This window comes from Hetaerina americana, unplaced genomic scaffold (genome assembly GCF_022747635.1).
Source record: "Hetaerina americana unplaced genomic scaffold, ioHetAmer1.1.p SCAF_43, whole genome shotgun sequence".
Classification (NCBI taxonomy): domain Eukaryota; kingdom Metazoa; phylum Arthropoda; class Insecta; order Odonata; family Calopterygidae; genus Hetaerina; species Hetaerina americana.
The window spans coordinates 1,912,662-1,929,877 of NW_027287019.1; the positions used below are offsets into that span (position 1 = coordinate 1,912,662).

Sequence of the window (17,216 nt, forward strand, 5' to 3'; positions counted from 1 at the left end):
TTCAACTAAGGTTGGATAATAACATTGATTATTATTGGTGTGTGAAGCATCACTAATAATTAATTCTAAGTTTAACGTAATACGTGACACGCAAGAAATTGATATTGTGAAATTTCTTGTATTGCAGTTGCGTTGTCTTCGACGAGATATGAAAATATTCTCATTGAATTGCTATGACTAAATTTTTCAATTACAATCGCCTTATAACAAAAATAGGCTAAATAAATGAAGAAATGTTAATCATTAGCCTACAATAAGAAGGGAACTGCGGTTTTACATGAAAATAATCGAATCTATTAAATGTGGGTTGGCTAATTAGAAGTGTTAATTTAGTGACGATCCCAAAATACACAATTAAAGTGCAATTTACAAATAGCCTGACGTTGTGGGATTAATTTTATGAAACTAGCAGTAGATTAATTGCATTTATTGTTAACATGCCGGCGAGCTTCATCGAGGTTGTCAGAGGTGTCGTTAGAGAAGTCGTAAGCCAAGATGGCTGCATTTGTTAGGGGTGGTGCGGGAGTGATTTTACAGAAAGAGAAATTACAAGGGTCTCCTAGTACGGGTAGTGAAGAAGGCCAAGATGGAGCAATCGGTGAAGAGTTTGATCCGTTTTTGGGAGATGCTGAAGAAGCGGAAGGAGCTAATGTATCAATGCTTGTAGCACCACCAGAAAACCAGTGAGTTCATTGTTTTCCTTACATTTAAAGGTCTATTGATTCTATGGTGTTATATTACTTGGTCTTTTTGAAAAGTTCGTAGTAGTTTATGTCATGCCATGTTTTACCTTCGCGCGGTTGATATTTCAACTCAATATTTATACTATTGCACATCGGTAACTTTGTGTTGTTATGAGTCAGGAACCCCATGTAATAGGTTATTTTTGGTGGTTTTACCACATGTTTATATTCATTTCCCACATATTAAGGTTTTACTGCCGTTTAAGATGCTCTAGGCTTGTAGTTGAAGGTGTTGTTATCACTATTTTCTCCATGTGGCGAAGTCTATTTTTGAAAATAATGAGATTCCTCATGATTTTGTTCTAGGCTATAGACTAGAATATACTAGACTTTTCAACGAATTTCATCCGAAAATCTCCCTAATAATATGATATTCCTGGTTTTTGTACTGACATATACTATTCATTCCTAGATGATTCATGGTCATTTCTTACTTTCGCTTGCAGGTGGTATCATGGTCGCTTAGATCGCAACACTGCCGAGGAACGGCTGTGGCTTGCGGCTAAAATGAGTAGTTACCTTGTCAGAGAAAGCGACCGAAAACCGGGATCATACGTTTTGTCGTATTTGGGAAGAACTGGAATCAATCATTTTCGGTAAGCGCTCGTCTAGACTAGGTCGAAGGGATGAGAACAATATTATTGGTATGACTTTGAAATATAAATTTGGCTTGTTTGTACAATTTATGCATAAAATGTTTTCAGAATAACGGCCGTGTGCGGAGATTTTTACATCGGAGGGAGGCAGTTTGACTCCCTGTCAGACCTAATTGGCTATTATACGAGCTGTTCAGACTTACTAAAACGTGAGCGACTAGTTCATCCAGTTCCCCCTCCCGAACCAGTGAATGACAAGAAAAGGATGGTAGCAATTTTACCATACACAAAAATGCCGGATACAGATGAATTAAGGTAGGCCAAACAAATATTAATGTTGAAGTATTGCTATCGTAAAAATCACTCAGTCGGTTTGGTGATACTTGGTCACAAATGCATTGCCTTGGAAACGCCCATTTTTATTTCATAAAAAATAATCTTTTCTCTCTGATATCATTATGTAATATGTCACTTCTTTGCATTCCATTGTTATTTTATTTGTAATCTCGGTTTATTTTGTTTTATTAAAATTCATAAAATATGTGCAAGTATTTCCTTTTTAACCCCTACTATAATTGCATCAGGAAAGCTGTTGATTTAAAATCGATTTCCAATAACCACTCTGACATTTATGAGTTTTAAATAAGTCTTAGTATCTTAAATATTGATTAAATTTTTGAGAGAATTTTCAACACTGTCTCTGCATGGCAAAATTTCTTCAATGGGATCACATCGGTGCTCGTGTCACTTAAATGGAAGTGATGTACATTAATATTTTATTTCTTGTTTTGAAATGGCCTTTTTTGTCTGAAGCTGAGTTCAATTCAGTCTTAGCCATACGTTACCATAGACCCTCATGACGGTGATGTAATGCTTGTATGATGTCACCTAAATATTGATCAGCTCACAGATGTGATTGTAGCCTCTGAGAAGTTACTCCCCACTTGACAATTTCTTATTTCACAAGATTAATTTCTTTTTTAAATAGATATTGGAAAGCAATCTTAAAATTACCAATCTATTTTCCTTGGATGTGTATCAAATGTAACATTCCTATTTCCTTAGATTTGAGAAGGTTGAACAGTTGTTTAGATGCTAAGCATTGGAAATTCGCTTCATTATCAGTTCATTTGTTCGTGCATTTTTATCCATATATCATAATGTCATGGTTGTACGGTTAGTTTCTTAGTACTTGACACCAATAGTTCTCATTCAAACTTTTCCTTGAGTCATCTGTCCTTGTTATTATATTAAGTTATCCTTGAAGATTATTATGAGATCAACCATGGTATGTTGGAGAATATTTATATTGTGATGTTTTGTTTAATTGGGAAAAATTGGTTTCATTTTACTGTGTATTCATTCTGCCATATAAAGAACTCTTGTTTTGTATTCCAGGCTCTTTCTTTCTGCTTTTTATATAAATATATTTTAGAAGTATGAAATGCCTATTTTTTTCATTGCAGATTTTCCATGGTTAATTATTTTTTAACTCTCCTTTTTATGCTCTCCATTTACATTTAAATTTTGCATAAAAATCATCTTATTTTCATTCCTCATGTTGTGGTTACCCTTTGAAGTTCCTCATATACCCTACTGTTAACAAGTAGCATTTTAATGCTCGTGCATTTTTATGTTACCCATTTAATCTTGTGTATGCATTCATTTTATGGGAGTTATGAGCTTTATTTTTGTAAGTCCAATTGCTGCCTGTGGGCTTCCTTTGTCTTTGGAGTTGTTCTTAGTATGAAACATCATATTTTTTGTGAGAAAGCCTCAATGGAGGTTGCGCTATGTTTTCAATCCTATGAGAAAATTAAGTTGTACGATTATGGCCATGATTTTGATTGAATAATGGGTAACATTAATGTTAAAAACTGCAAATTTTGCATTCCATTATTTTTAGAAGTTGTAAAATATGTAAGCATAAAACTTCCAGTTCTCTATGAAAGGAGTAGTATGGTTAACCATTTGCACTGATGTTTTATGCACCTAACTTGTGCATAACCCTAATCTTGTTGTCAATATCAATTTAAGGTGATAATAACACCCTACCCTCAGTCTTTCTTGTGAATTGATTACACATTATGTTAACTTTAATTTCAGTCATCCTGATGTGTTTGAATGCCCAAATATTATGCCGAGTCAATTTGAAATGTGCATAATCAACAGAGAACATTGGCTTTATGTTCTAGTTCTGGTGTGATACAATGCGTAGTGTCCTACTGTCAAGAGATTATTTTGTAATTACTCCTTTCAGGTGGTATGAATTAATAAATGGGGCAAATAATGATTCAGCATGGTTTTTATGATCAAATGCATGGTTATCCATTCTATTAGTCAATTGCTGGTGATGGTAAATTACCTGGGAAAATCGAATTCTTTAGTCTTTCCTCATTAAGATCTGGCTGAAGTATAGGGAAGAGGATTTGATTAAATTAGAGGATAAATTTATGATATGCATGATGATTTTTAGCTTTCAGAAAGGTGACATTTTCTTTGTCCACAATGACATGGGAGATGGTTGGCTGTGGGTGACTGCACATCGAACGGGTGAACAAGGCATGATATTCCGAGAGCTGGTAGAGGATCTTGATGAGAATATTGACCCAAATACAGTTTTCACCTGGTTCCATCCCAATGTCACAAAAAATGAAGCTGTAGATATGCTAGTGAAAGGTATGTTATCAATTTGATAATATTTTGTCTCATAGTTGCTTTTTCTAGTATCAAAAATTGGTTGAAATCTTTTTATAAAATTTTTGGGGACTGTAAATTCATTGTTATTACCTGACCTTTAATGTAATTGCTGTGCAAACTGTTGCATCAGAGCTTTTTGCCCTGAATTTGCCATTGAACAAGACTGTGCTTGTCTTACAATAGTCCAGGTTCTTTAGGCTGTTTAAAGTTAAAAGCCCCCAAAATTTCAGAGTTTAGGAGGACGTCTTGATAGCTTAACTGGCTTAAGCACTCGACCGGAATCGAGGGATCCCTTTGAATGTCAGTCAAGGCGAATGAGTTTTACACTCTGAAATTGTTGCATTCAGTTCTTTACTTATCTTCCCCAGTCTCGGTGACTTTTCAGAGGGATCCTGGGAAGATAAGCAATCTTTCTGACCTTGGGTTTTGTGATGCCTGGGCCAAGGATTGCCGCATGATGTCTTGGGGGATTAAATGTCCTACTTCCAACGCATCAAGCACTAGCTTTCACTCTTTATCATCCCATTTCTCCAAGGGCATGCCATGTGTGCAAAATTCTTATTCAGATATCATTGAAGAAAGAATAGTTTTGTTAATGATTCTATGATCTGACTTCCCCTACATGTAAGATTTTATGGAGAGGTTTTATGTGGTTCACCCCAAGAAGTGTGCCTAGTTAACATATTATTGTGAAAGATTAACATGCTTGGGTTTTCTACATTTTTTAAAGTTGAAAACTATCCATTTTCAGCTTTACAAAATCAATTTTTGGTGAAATACTGGTTGGTAGTTCAGCTGAGGAAGGCTTTGATGAGGCAAAACATGGGTAGTATTCAAAAAGAAATATTTTTGATAAAGCAAGTGTGATGATCTTTTAAAATGAATTGTTTCCACCAAGTGGCAACCAGTACCTAAAGTCATACTTGCTCTAAAGTTGACAGGCCGTAGTTTTAGTCCTGTATATGAAATGCTCAAACAGAGATAGAATACATGAGTTGATAAAGATAGAGTAAAAGGCTCCTTTTTATATTCATTGATGTGCTTGCAGCAGTTTGTCTCAATTTGTTTGATTTCTGGATGCATTAATTCGACTATCTGAGGGTAATTTTGAAATGGACAGGACCGTGGCCATATTTTTACTATTCTTCAGGCATATTCAATGTTATTATTTTATGACTGGAATTACTTGTTAAAGAATTTTATGCTAGCAACCACATACGCAAACAATTTTATGACTGCATGCACATATGCAAAGAATTTTATGCTAGCAACCACATACGCATATATAGCTCTATTTACTTCTGTGAAAAACTATTATATCTGACAATGTCAGAAGTATTTTAAGAGAATTTTTCATTATTTTAATGCTGGTGGAAAATAGGGTGCACATCCTACATGGGTGTGTATGAGACACAGACATTGACCAAAATAGAAAACTATAGCTCTGTTTATTATGCACATAAAGCTGCAAACTAATCAAGGGTAGAAAAAGGTATAAATGTGGTTCACAGTTCTGGCACAATCACCCTTTGACTTAAAGCTATATCTTGCATTTTTTAGTAGTATTGGCATATCTGATAATAGTAAGCTACATATGATTTAAGACAGGTTAATGAGGAGTCAATTTGACTCAATTAGCTGATTGCAGGAACATAAAGATATTTCCCAAATTGCTACTTGCGTCTCAAGATTTGGAAGTCCCTCTGTGCTGACTATCTAACGTATTATACTTCCCTTGCACAACATTGATAGTCCACCTTTATATAACTGATAAATGGAAAGCAGCTATTAATCTTGAGTTTAGAAACTATTACCACCCTGGTTTATGAATTAGACTAAAATACTGATCATAACAAAACTTATAAAATTTTATATTTATTGCAATAGCATTTAGGTTCAAATTTAAATGGATATTGAAAACTCTTAATAACAATTGGTGGGTTATGAACATTATTCTGGACCTCGAAATAGTTCCAAACAGGATATATTATAATGTTAGAGGTTGCAGTCGTTGGGCTGCGTAGATTAAAGGTTGCACAGTGCCTTTCTACTGCCAACATGGACATTAATGCTTATGAATTAACTATCCATCATATTTTTCTCATGAGTTAGATGACACCTTAAGAGGTGTATTTGCACCATAGAACTTTGGTATAGACAGACGCTGGCAGTTCATCAAGCCGTGATAATAAAAACTTGGTTTCCACAGCTCCTTATCAGTATTAATACAATTAATACCAATTCAAAAATATTATTAATTATTGATGGGCAAATTCCATTCATTGTTGTTACGAAAACATTGTGTTCTCTAGCTGTTGATTAGACGTCTTCACCATAGTAAGAAAATCAAAGTGATTTTGGTTGCATATATGAGCTTATGAAAATTATTTCATACTATTTACTGCATATAATGGTGGGTATTTACTGCATGTGTAAATCTTAGTCTATGTTATAGAATGTGCTCAATCTTATCCTTAGCTAATCCTGAGCTTCTCTCTTTAATGTTCAAATGCTTTACTTAGTAAAAGTGGACATACATTCATTATGTTGGAAAGGGTAGGTACTAATCTGGCTAATTATTTTATTTTACAGCTGGACCAGGAAGTTTTCTTGTAAGGCCTAGTGACAATTCCCCTGGGGACTATTCTTTATTCTTCCACATTAATAATCAAATCCAACGCTTCCGAATAGAAAAGAAAGGAGTACGATACTTGATGGGTGGCCGGACCTTTGAATGTCTGGATGCAGTAATCAACAGATACAGGAAGGAGCAGATTGTGGAAGGGCACACTTTAATTCAGCCTGTATGTAGAGTAAGTTCAGGACTATCCCTGTTTGTTTTAATTATCTTTTGTTAAAACTGAATCTGGGATGTTCTGTTATTTTATCTTTATTACACTAGCTGTTTAAAATTAAAGTTTCTAATATGAGCTTGTGTTTTTCTAGATGATGACGGAAACAGATGGCCCTGTTAAATCAAAAGTAGTTCAGCATGCTGAAAAAATTTATGCCACTTTACGGGAGTGCAGGGAACAGTCTGGATTAAAAAAGAACAAAGGTAAGCATGTGTTATTGGTCATATATGTCTTTTGCTATTTTACTGTGGCCAAAATCTCAATTTGCGAGTGGTAAAATCTTGTAGATGATTTTCAAAATTATAGTAGTTGCTGTTTGTGGCATGTTAATTGGCCAGTCATTTGAATTGGATGGTTTATTTATCAGGTAATTTAGAAAAGATGGACAACTGATATTTCATATGACATTCACCATTTTAAGATCTTATGGATTCTGCCTTTATGATGGAATGTAGAATTTGACATAAGGCTGGCTCTTTGTTTGAAACAGGTTCTCCTGATCAGTGTAGTGTCTGAATATTTTCAAATTAGTAGTAGAAGACAGTCTTACAGAGGTGACAGTAGACAGAATCTGAATCATACCAATGGTAAAAGTAAAGGCAAATCTTAAGTAACTGGATAATATTCCAGGCTTAATTATTTCAGCTACTGAAAGTGATAAGCACAATGTGCTACTGGTCTCAAGCATTTTGTCAAGTTTTTGGTGCATTATTCCTGTGGCAATGACCTGCCAAAAGTGCTTAACATATTAACGACAAATGAAGTGATATGAATACACTTTCTTTAGGATCTGGTTTGACCGTAGTTTTCTCGAGTCTCAGGCACCCACTTACATTTAGGGTTTATTGGCAAGTATTTCTATTGAGATACCTCTGCAAATATACTTTATACAAAAATTTAGAAGTAAATAGGATAACAGGAAATATTATTATTTTGAACGTTTTGATTTAAATATACTGAAAATGGTTTACTAAGTCAACTTTCAGTCAAATATCAGCTACGGAATTATTGTTTGGGGAGCCTCACCTGGCTTCCATAGAGTTATCATAATTCAAAAGTGATATGTTAGGTTTATAGCTAAAATACCCCCATGGCAAACTTGCTAACCTTATTTTAAAGAATTGAAAATTCTTACTTGACTGTGCATGTGTATTTATTGCTTAATGGATGTATATAAAGGATAATATGAACAACAAATGTACATGGGCATAATACTTGACAGAGTCTTAATGTACATCTGTTCTACCACTCCTCTGCTATGTACTATATAGTAAGAGTCCCTTTCATATAGCCTACAGAATTTTCAACTGTCTGCCGCCATGCATAATATCTGCTTGTAGGGGTACAGTTAAGAAGTATCTCAAGCATTTTCTGCTTGATAAATGCTATTATAGTGTGGAAGAGATTCTGGAGTCTTTAGAACACTGAAGCAGCTGATTGTTTGTTCTTCGACTTGTCGTATATTTAAATTTTCAAAATCCTGGGACAAATAAATTTTATTATTATTCAAATATAGTTGTTACCTTCACCAACAAAGGCTTACCATGGTAGTTCTCTATACTATGGACTGCACAATGGAGGTAAACACAACTTTCTGATACCTTTTCCTACCTTCAAGTACTACACGATCTAAACCTGCACTTGAGGAGGAATCAAATAATTTTTTGTCAATTGATGGGTTCATTGAAGGTTTATTCCTAAAAATATATCCTTCCTTTTTCCTCCCCACCCGCATACCCCTAGTGTTTATATCCCTCAACAATCCATGAAACTGACAATCCTGGTCATTCAATTTTATCCTCATATAACTCCCTGTCGAGTCAAATTCTCTCTCTCCAGGTACCGAAACATGACCACAATTGATATCACTTACTTTTATACCTCAGTTCTCCACTCAGAAGATTAATTTAAAGGTGAAGGTTTGATTGAAGTCATTTTTGTTGAAACAATAATCCCATTCTTTCGGTGATTTATTATCCAGTTCTTAACATATTCCTCAAACTGTGGGTGTATAAGAGCACATGAACGCTAAGTTTTTGCCCTCAAATTGACATTTACTCTGTCCACATTCAGCTTCCTCCATTCTTGTATCATCTTCTCCATCCAAGTTGGGCCAAAACACCTTTCAGCTGCCCTGTTTCTGTGCTCTGAAGTGTAATTCACAACTTCTAGTTTTAATTCAGTAATGTAAAACAATCTTCTCTTTTGGTTCCATGAGATTATTTTACCTTTAACTTTTTATGCAACACTTAGATGCTATTATTATTTAGATATAATTGACATTTTTGTTGAAGGCAACCATTTTCTATGCCTAAACAGCTCTCTCATTGTTGAAGGTTGAGTGTCTGATAGAGGATAACAACTGATAATGTACATGAGCTTATCAGGAGAGATACAATGTTTTAATGGACAGGCTAAATACTTGTTAGCCCAATGCATACAAATTTTGTGGCAGCACCACATGTGAGATGAAACTAAATTCGGTACATTGTATACATTTACAATTTATTGGGAACTATTTTCAAGGAAATATTGGAACTGTATTGCCCACTACTGGCTCAAAACAGTGATCTTATCCACCATTTCCAATGCCTGGTGCCAGAAAAAATACTTAATTTTAAGTATCTTTTCAAGCGAATCATCTTGTGTCTTATAGGACAATGTTATACGTGTATACCCTTATAGATGCAGGTTAATTTAAGAGCTCATTTTGGAATAAAAAAAGTGCATCTAATGGATCAGGAAACACACAACCTCTATAATCTGAAGCAAGCTATTTTTAAATGTTGATACGTACCTTCAGCCATTCTTGGGTTCTACCGTGATTCTATTTGAGTGTGAAAATTTTACTGATGATAAGACAGGATGTAAACATGAGTTCTTATTTTACAGGAATCAAAATGCAAGGCTATTTGAATAAAAAGAGTGAGAAGAATAAGAAGTGGAAATCTATGTACTTTGTTCTGGTTGTAGATGGCACAGACACACATCTGTATTTGTATGACAATCCTAAAGTAAGTATCAAAATATATGTATTTAACACTTCAAAATATTTAAGTATATAAGTAAGCCTAGCCATATATCGCTTAATGTTAACTGAGTGAATGCTCTTTTATGTCTTTCAGAGAACCAAGCCCAAAGGTTTGATTGACTTAAGCTGTGCTTACCTGTATCAGGTACATGATAGTGTTTTTGATCGACCTCATTGCTTTCAATTAGTGGAAAGAGCTCTGCCTTGCTTAGCCACCATCACTTACTTATGTGCCAACTCTGCTGATATATCCCAGGTATGTTTCAACTAGTCAGATGATGGTTCATAAGAGGTTTGGTATGCTCCTGTCAAATTTGAGAATGAAAAGGAAAATGGAATTGGCCAACCCTGCATAAATTTGTATAAAAGTTTTTCTATTTGAAATCTTTACCCAATCACAATGTATATTTATCCACACAATTGTTTTTTGTGGAACTAATGCTGTTATTTTGTCATATGCTATCTACGTCATATTTATCAGAGTAATTTATATTGTATCCCCATAATGTTTATTATTTTGTCTTTAGATTAAATTTATATGATCCTGAATTTTTCTGGAAGCAAATGTGATATGATGACATTTCTCTCAAGAAAATAGTCTCAATAAAAGAGTAAAGTAGAATAAAACAACGTGGAAGGTGAACTTGATATATGAATATGAAAAAGAATTGAATCGAAATAATTAGTTTATTATTTATGATGAATTCTTTATTCTTTTTTTTTACTAGAAAGCTGTCTAGAGACATTTGCTTTTGTTGAAACTTCAAAATTTTGTGAAAATGTGACTTGGCATTCTAATCTAATAAATTTGTAGCATGCATAGCCTTATTAGGGTTATGTTTTGTATGCATGGTATGACACAACAGTTACCCATGGCCTCCACTTTGCATTTACCTTATTCTTCTGGACTTAGCACTCCATTGAAGGCTCGTGGATTTTCTGAAAAGTAACAAACAGGAGTTGAATTTTCAAATTACTGCTTGCTTTGGTACCAAATAGAACTTGAGATGGCTTTTAGCCGTGCAATGCATTATCCTCTACTGCTACTTTGAAATATATAGGTTTGCTTTGGCATCTCCTTCCAGAAGAGACCCATCTTGTCACAATTAAGCTCCTGGTACATCAGGTAACCTTTAGGATCTATGAGCTTCTTGAAGTCTCCAATGAACTCTTCTGATTCCCCTGACCAGAGCTTGCTGGTTTACCATGCCTCACTAGGCAATGGTTGCCAGTTCTTTTCTTGAACTTCTTAAACCATGCATGGCTTCTCTAAAGTATTTCTTCAGCCATTGATGATCCTGGCATCTTCTGAATTAGATTAGCGAAAATTACTTTTACCTTCTCCAAAATGATATTCTCGTTAGTATGTTGCCTTGCAATTGCTTTTATTTTATCTATATTATAAGCGACCTACAGCATTGCTAAGCATACATAACCATTGCCTAGATATTCTTGTCACTCCCCAAAAAACCGAACCCATGACCTTGCCTGCAGATGAAGCGGTCTTCGCCTTCTTTTTAGCCGTTTTTCCCTTTTTAATCCATTGTTTTGATTGTTCTTTTGTCTCTGGTGTGAAGTAATGGACCCATTGAGTAGCCTCAGGCATGATGTAATGGAAGTCAAACATAATGAATATGTTTGATGAACAGAATGATCGTAGCACTTTTCCACTTGATATCAAGTTATTCACCCATGTTTCATTCATGGTTATGAAATGCCGCAAAAATTCTGCTTTGTTGTGGTGAAACTTCGCTAAACACTCAATTGCAACAAATGGAAACATCTTCATGACAATGTTTTTGCTCGAGTGTGAGCTAATACGGCACCCATCTTACGCACAGCTTTCTCATGTACTGCACTTTTTGGAATGCCTACTATGTCTGCTAGCTCGCATGCTTTCATTCGATGATCATCCAGCATCACTTTGTGGATTTTCTTCACCATTTCTGGAGTCGTCACCTCATTTGCTCAACCAATGCAATACTCATCTTGACAGCTTGTATGACCTCGTTTAAACTCTGTTACCCAATATTTTACTGTTGTAAACAAAGGAGCAGACTCACCCAAAGTAGAATTCAGTTCTGCTTTTATATTGGTTGGGCGGAGGCCTTTCAAATAAAAGTATTGTATCACATATGATGACCAATTGTCTCCATTGTCACAAATTCACCGCAAGCATTCACTATTGATGGCCGGCAAACAAATACTAAACTACCTGTACGTGGCATGTTCAAACTTAAAACATATACTTTATAGATTGCATAATTTCTAATACGGTGATATTTTTCAAACAACTACCGCCATCTCCAGGTCTGGCCGGGTACTTCTGGGCCTTTCCATGTACATAATAAAATGTTGCTTTCATAAAGTAGTATGTAATATGTTGCATTGGTAGAGCATCAATGTTAATATCTTGAAAATAAGTAGGAATTGGGTTGGTGTGGCAGTTAGTGTACTGGCTACCTACCCTTTGATTAGGGTTATAACCCTGGCAGTGGCAGGAATTTTCAGTGCTATCCCATTCCCTAAAAGGGCATACAGAGCATGCCATCCGTAGCATGGGTCATTAAACCATGGGTACTCGGGTACCTTCCGTTAAGAGTAGTTAAATGCTAATACTGGGCTTCTCTCTACCCTTCCCCCATTCCTGTGCATCCTACCTCTACCAAGTACCTACCCATTCTTGGTGGTTAAAATAACTTCAGCAGTTAGACACCTCCCCTCATGACTGCTATTAATCAATAATAGGTTCGTATCTAGAGATCAAAACAGAATATGAAAAAAGTTCATTTTTCAACGAGTTTGAATGTTGAGTGGTTTGCCAGTCAAGGTGATACTGTACAAAAGTATTGTTATTATATTATATTAATAGAAAGATATTTTTTTGTGGTCACTTCAAAAAAATAAACATACAGCATTGGCAAATTTCTGAGAAGCATTAATAAATATAATTAACTTTGCAGTGCACCCATGTCATTGACAAGGATCCTTAAGTGATTGATTTTCCAAGGGACTTTCATTTGCATTCAGAAAATCTAAGTAATAAATACTGATTGAAACGTATAATATACTCATTAGTCTGAAGAGTTGGTTACTACTGCTGTCATGTGGGTCCTTCAAGAAGTTGTTCGAAAATCCAAGAGATTCTTGTCATAATATTGGAAAAGGTTTCATTTTAGTAAGCCTCATCTCTCAGTACACTGCTATTAGAGTTTCAGCAATATCCATTGCGTGATTTCATTTTCAAAGTCAATTGAAGCAGCAAACTTTTTTTTATTTAGAAAAATGTAAAGAATTAGGTTTGGTGATTAAACACTTCTGTTTAAAAGGTTGAACTCCTAAACCAGATCAAACCAGAGTTGGATGAAGTTCATGGCATCTGACTGTTATCTGCTCCTGTGTTTGCGATGGCGTACAATTGCATAAATGGATTTAAACTTGGCCATACTTCCACGAATGATGAAAGATGTTAGGGACATCCAGCAGAAGTAACTTTCCCAGAAATGCTTGACAAAATCCATGATTTGGTTTTGATTCATTGATGAATCCAAGTTGTTGAATTAGTCGAGGCCCTAGACATATCTTTAGGTACAATGTTTTGACTTTTACACTAAAAATTGGTTGTGAAAAAAAACTCAGCTACATGGGTGCAGTGATTGCTCTCATTGGAGAACAAGCATAATTTGTGGTTTATTTGATGGCTGGTTTGGGAATTTTCCATTGCAATCTTGATGAGTTTCTCCATCAACACGTAACTGTGGATGAAAATGGATATACTGCGTCACTCTAGATACAAAGGAACAGTCAAAACAGTGGGAATGTAAAGGCAATCTGGCTCTGAAGAAGGGAAAGACAGTAAATGAAATCTGCTGATAACGTGATGGCCATGGCTTTTTGGGATTCACACCAAATGAATTATGTCAATTGTTTTTGGGGATCAGGATGGTGCCGTGGCTAACGTACAGGCTTCACACCGAGAGGGCCCAGGTTCAAATCCTGGAGACAAATATTTGTCAGTGGTATTCTGATCCCTACTTGAGGTGCTTTGTGGGGAGCACTTTGAATGGGTACAACTTCTGTCAAATGGGACATTGAACTGCAGACGTCTTAGTGCCTTTCGAAAAGAGTAGGCCAATGCCGGGTTTCTCTCCACCCTTTCATTTCCCATCTGTCCCTAATGGTGCGAATGACCTTAGCTGTCGGCGCCTCCCATAAAAACTGCGAATACTCAATTGTTTGTGCAAATGGCACAATCAATTGAGGGTATTATGTGTCGTGGGTTGAGCAAAGAATTCGAGAAAAAACTTACTCATGAAGCTAAGAAAAAAATTCCATCAAGACGAAGCACAGGTCACGCACACCTTTGCAATTTTGATGGTGAAAATTATGGATTTAAAGTTTGAATTATTACTATATCCGCTGTATTCACCAGTGACTTTTTTATTTTCACATTTAATAAAATTACTTGGCAGATAACAATTCATTTTGAATGAGGAGGTTATTGCTAACACTGATGTCTATTTGGAAGATGTTCTGAAATCCTATTTGGACAGATTAAATAAGTTAGAGGAATGCTGGGAAACGTTTATTGAGCTATGAGGAGATAATGTTAAAAAATAAAAGAAATTACCCAATTTATTTCTTTTTCAATTTTTCTTGAGGACTCATTGAATAATCCACTTCATAGACTTTAAAATCTGATTGTTTGCCAGACAATGAAATAAATTTTAGAGAGGGGATGTCATATCTCATAAACTTCAGTTTCAGTGCACTTTAGTGGGTTTTAAACTCTTATAAAATTGATTCATTTTAAGGAAAAAAGTATTATTATGCTTTTAAGTTTCTTTTGCTCCCATAAAGTATTTTTGAGGGAATGCAGGCTGAAAAAGAAGTCACTGGTGGAAGATCAATTATTCAAGATCAATCTTCCAGAAAGTACTTAAGTAATTTAATGTAATGACTTCCATGTCTTATAATGTGCTCGATGATTTTAGTGTGTATTAAAAACATTCTTTTGAAAATAATGATATTCTGTTTAAAAGTGAAATAGCTGATAAATTATTATCACCTTAATATTTAAAATTCTAAATTGAGCTGGTTGATTAGTTGTTGCCATTAATGATTTTATAGGTAATGTCATTAAATGTGTGAAATTGAATTGACATTTGATGGAATTGTGTGGATTAAAGAATTGTATTATAGGAGAATTCTAAACTAACAGTTATTACAACTTCCTTGGTTTTAATGTTTCATATTATTTGACCAAATACACTTTACAAGCTCCTAATGTATGTTAGTAGATGAAGAAGAGGACTGGCAGATGTAGAATGAACATCTTGCAGGGTATGGCGATTATATTTTGCAATTGTCTCCTTTAGGTATATCATGCTAAGAAGAATTGCTTTCAAGAACAGATTTATAGTCTTTTTTCTTTTATCACTCTTTTAATAAAGGTTAATGTGCCTTAATCGTTAAAATGAACTTAGTTCTTATTTTAAATATTTTTATCTTGCAAATATGTGTAATGTGAATGTAAATTGGTTCTTATGAGTAAAATAAGGTTTTGTATTAAAAGCCTTATCAAATGTAAACTTGGACAAATTCTAAGAAACTGAGGGAGAGGCTACAGCAGTAATTTTTAATGGATTCATCCACTAAGTGTGCTTTACAATGTATCAATACCAGAGTGTAAAAATCATTCACCTTGACTGGGCGAAGTGCTTAGGCTAGCTTAACTGGCCTAAGCACCCGCCTGAACATCAATGGATGCAGGTTCCAATCTCTGTGAAGGCGAATAATTTTTTCACTCTGAAATTATTGCATTGAAACGTAAACTTATTCAGGTCATGATTACCATTGTATTATTAACTTGGCCTAGTGAATACGTGGTATTAAAGAAGCAGTAGCGTAAAATGTTTCATTCTTTGGATTTCTAGGACTGGATCTCAGCTTTAAAACCACTCTGTGTCACTCAGATGACTCGCTCACCCAAAGTACAACGGCTAAGGGAGTTGAGGTGCCTCCAGCTCCATGTCCTAGATGCTCATAGGTGATGTGGTTTTTAACACCCTATTGTATTTATGTAAATTATTCTGCTGGTCTACAGCATTACCTTCTCTCTCTCTTTTCAGACTGCCATACAAGTTGGTTCCAAATCCATTTTGTATCATTTCATTAAATCAAGTTAAGGTGGCGCGAACCAAAGTTAAAAATGGTCCAGATCCTGTTTGGGATGAAGAGTTCATGCTTGAGTAAGTTTATCTACATGAGCTCTGGTGTCGATGGAACTTTGACAGAAACTTATTTTTTAATAATCATTTCATCTCAAAGTATTTTCACTTAGATTGTAATTTCATCTAGTATTCATTATTGCATTTTAATGTTTTTTTAAACATTTTTGCAGTGATATACCTCCCGATGTCATAACGTTTACCATCACCGTTTATAATAAAGGAAAGAGATCTAAAGATACTGAAGTTGCTGAGTTAACTGTTGAGCTTGGAAGTCTGACCAATGGCGATGAGGTTTGATCTGATTTTAGCTGAATTTCCATGACAATCATTTATTTTAGCTGAGCCATGTCTGTGGTACTTAAATTATTGTGTCAAGGTAGGTTTATGATGGGCCAATTGTCTAAGCATTGCCACATGACTAAGTCTGACCTGACACAATACTAAATACCAATAACTATGCATGCAATAAACCATTCTTCAACTCCACATACTTTCCGCCTTTCTTCTTCCTGTACACCAATGTTCACCTCTACATTGCACTGTACTGCCGTGCTGTCCCTTCATGTTCCCCTTCTATATTACAATCAGTAGCATTCTATTACCACTCTGTATTATCTCCTGCATCTTTTTTTCCTGTCCTCTTTGAATTTCTTCTAAACTCCTCCCAAACTCATACTTCAAATGCATTTATACTATGAACCTGCTTCTATCTATGCTGAGAATATTCTATCACTTAGCAGCTCTTCTTCCTCACTTTTGTTTAATATCACTGCTACTCCATTGCTGTCTTTCCTTGCACAGTATATTACCCAGTAAATATTGCTTCAACAATCTCCACTTTTCTCGATTTCCATTAGCACAGACCAAGCATCTGTATTTCCTCTTCATCACCTTCTTCATATTTTGTTACTTCCCTGTCATTATTATCTTAATATTTCAAATCCTTGTATTCTAACAGTTTTAATCCTCTTCCTTGTTGGCTGTGCAAGGATGTTGTTGATGGTGACCCCAAGGGCCTTGCCTCCTCTGCTGCCGAGCTCAACACCCATCCCATTGGG

General features: G+C 35.2%; 1 protein-coding gene across 2 annotated transcripts in view; it reads left to right on the forward strand.

Moving 5' to 3' along the window:
- The first annotated feature begins 146 nt into the window (after positions 1-146).
- vap (RAS p21 protein activator vap) overlaps positions 147-17,216 on the forward strand; it is a 33,516-nt gene continuing 16,446 nt past the window's right edge. Inside the window, exons 1-11 of one of the 2 annotated variants that reach the window (XM_071591187.1) lie at positions 147-683; positions 1,190-1,339; positions 1,448-1,654; positions 3,816-4,018; positions 6,632-6,852; positions 6,986-7,097; positions 9,787-9,908; positions 10,020-10,181; positions 15,862-15,974; positions 16,057-16,176; positions 16,329-16,449. In XM_071591187.1, coding sequence (XP_071447288.1) covers positions 496-683; positions 1,190-1,339; positions 1,448-1,654; positions 3,816-4,018; positions 6,632-6,852; positions 6,986-7,097; positions 9,787-9,908; positions 10,020-10,181; positions 15,862-15,974; positions 16,057-16,176; positions 16,329-16,449 — 1,719 coding nt within the window. In that variant the 5' untranslated portion in view covers positions 147-495. The remainder of the gene's footprint in view (positions 684-1,189; positions 1,340-1,447; positions 1,655-3,815; positions 4,019-6,631; positions 6,853-6,985; positions 7,098-9,786; positions 9,909-10,019; positions 10,182-15,861; positions 15,975-16,056; positions 16,177-16,328; positions 16,450-17,216) is intronic. The other variant, XM_071591188.1, reaches the window with a different exon arrangement.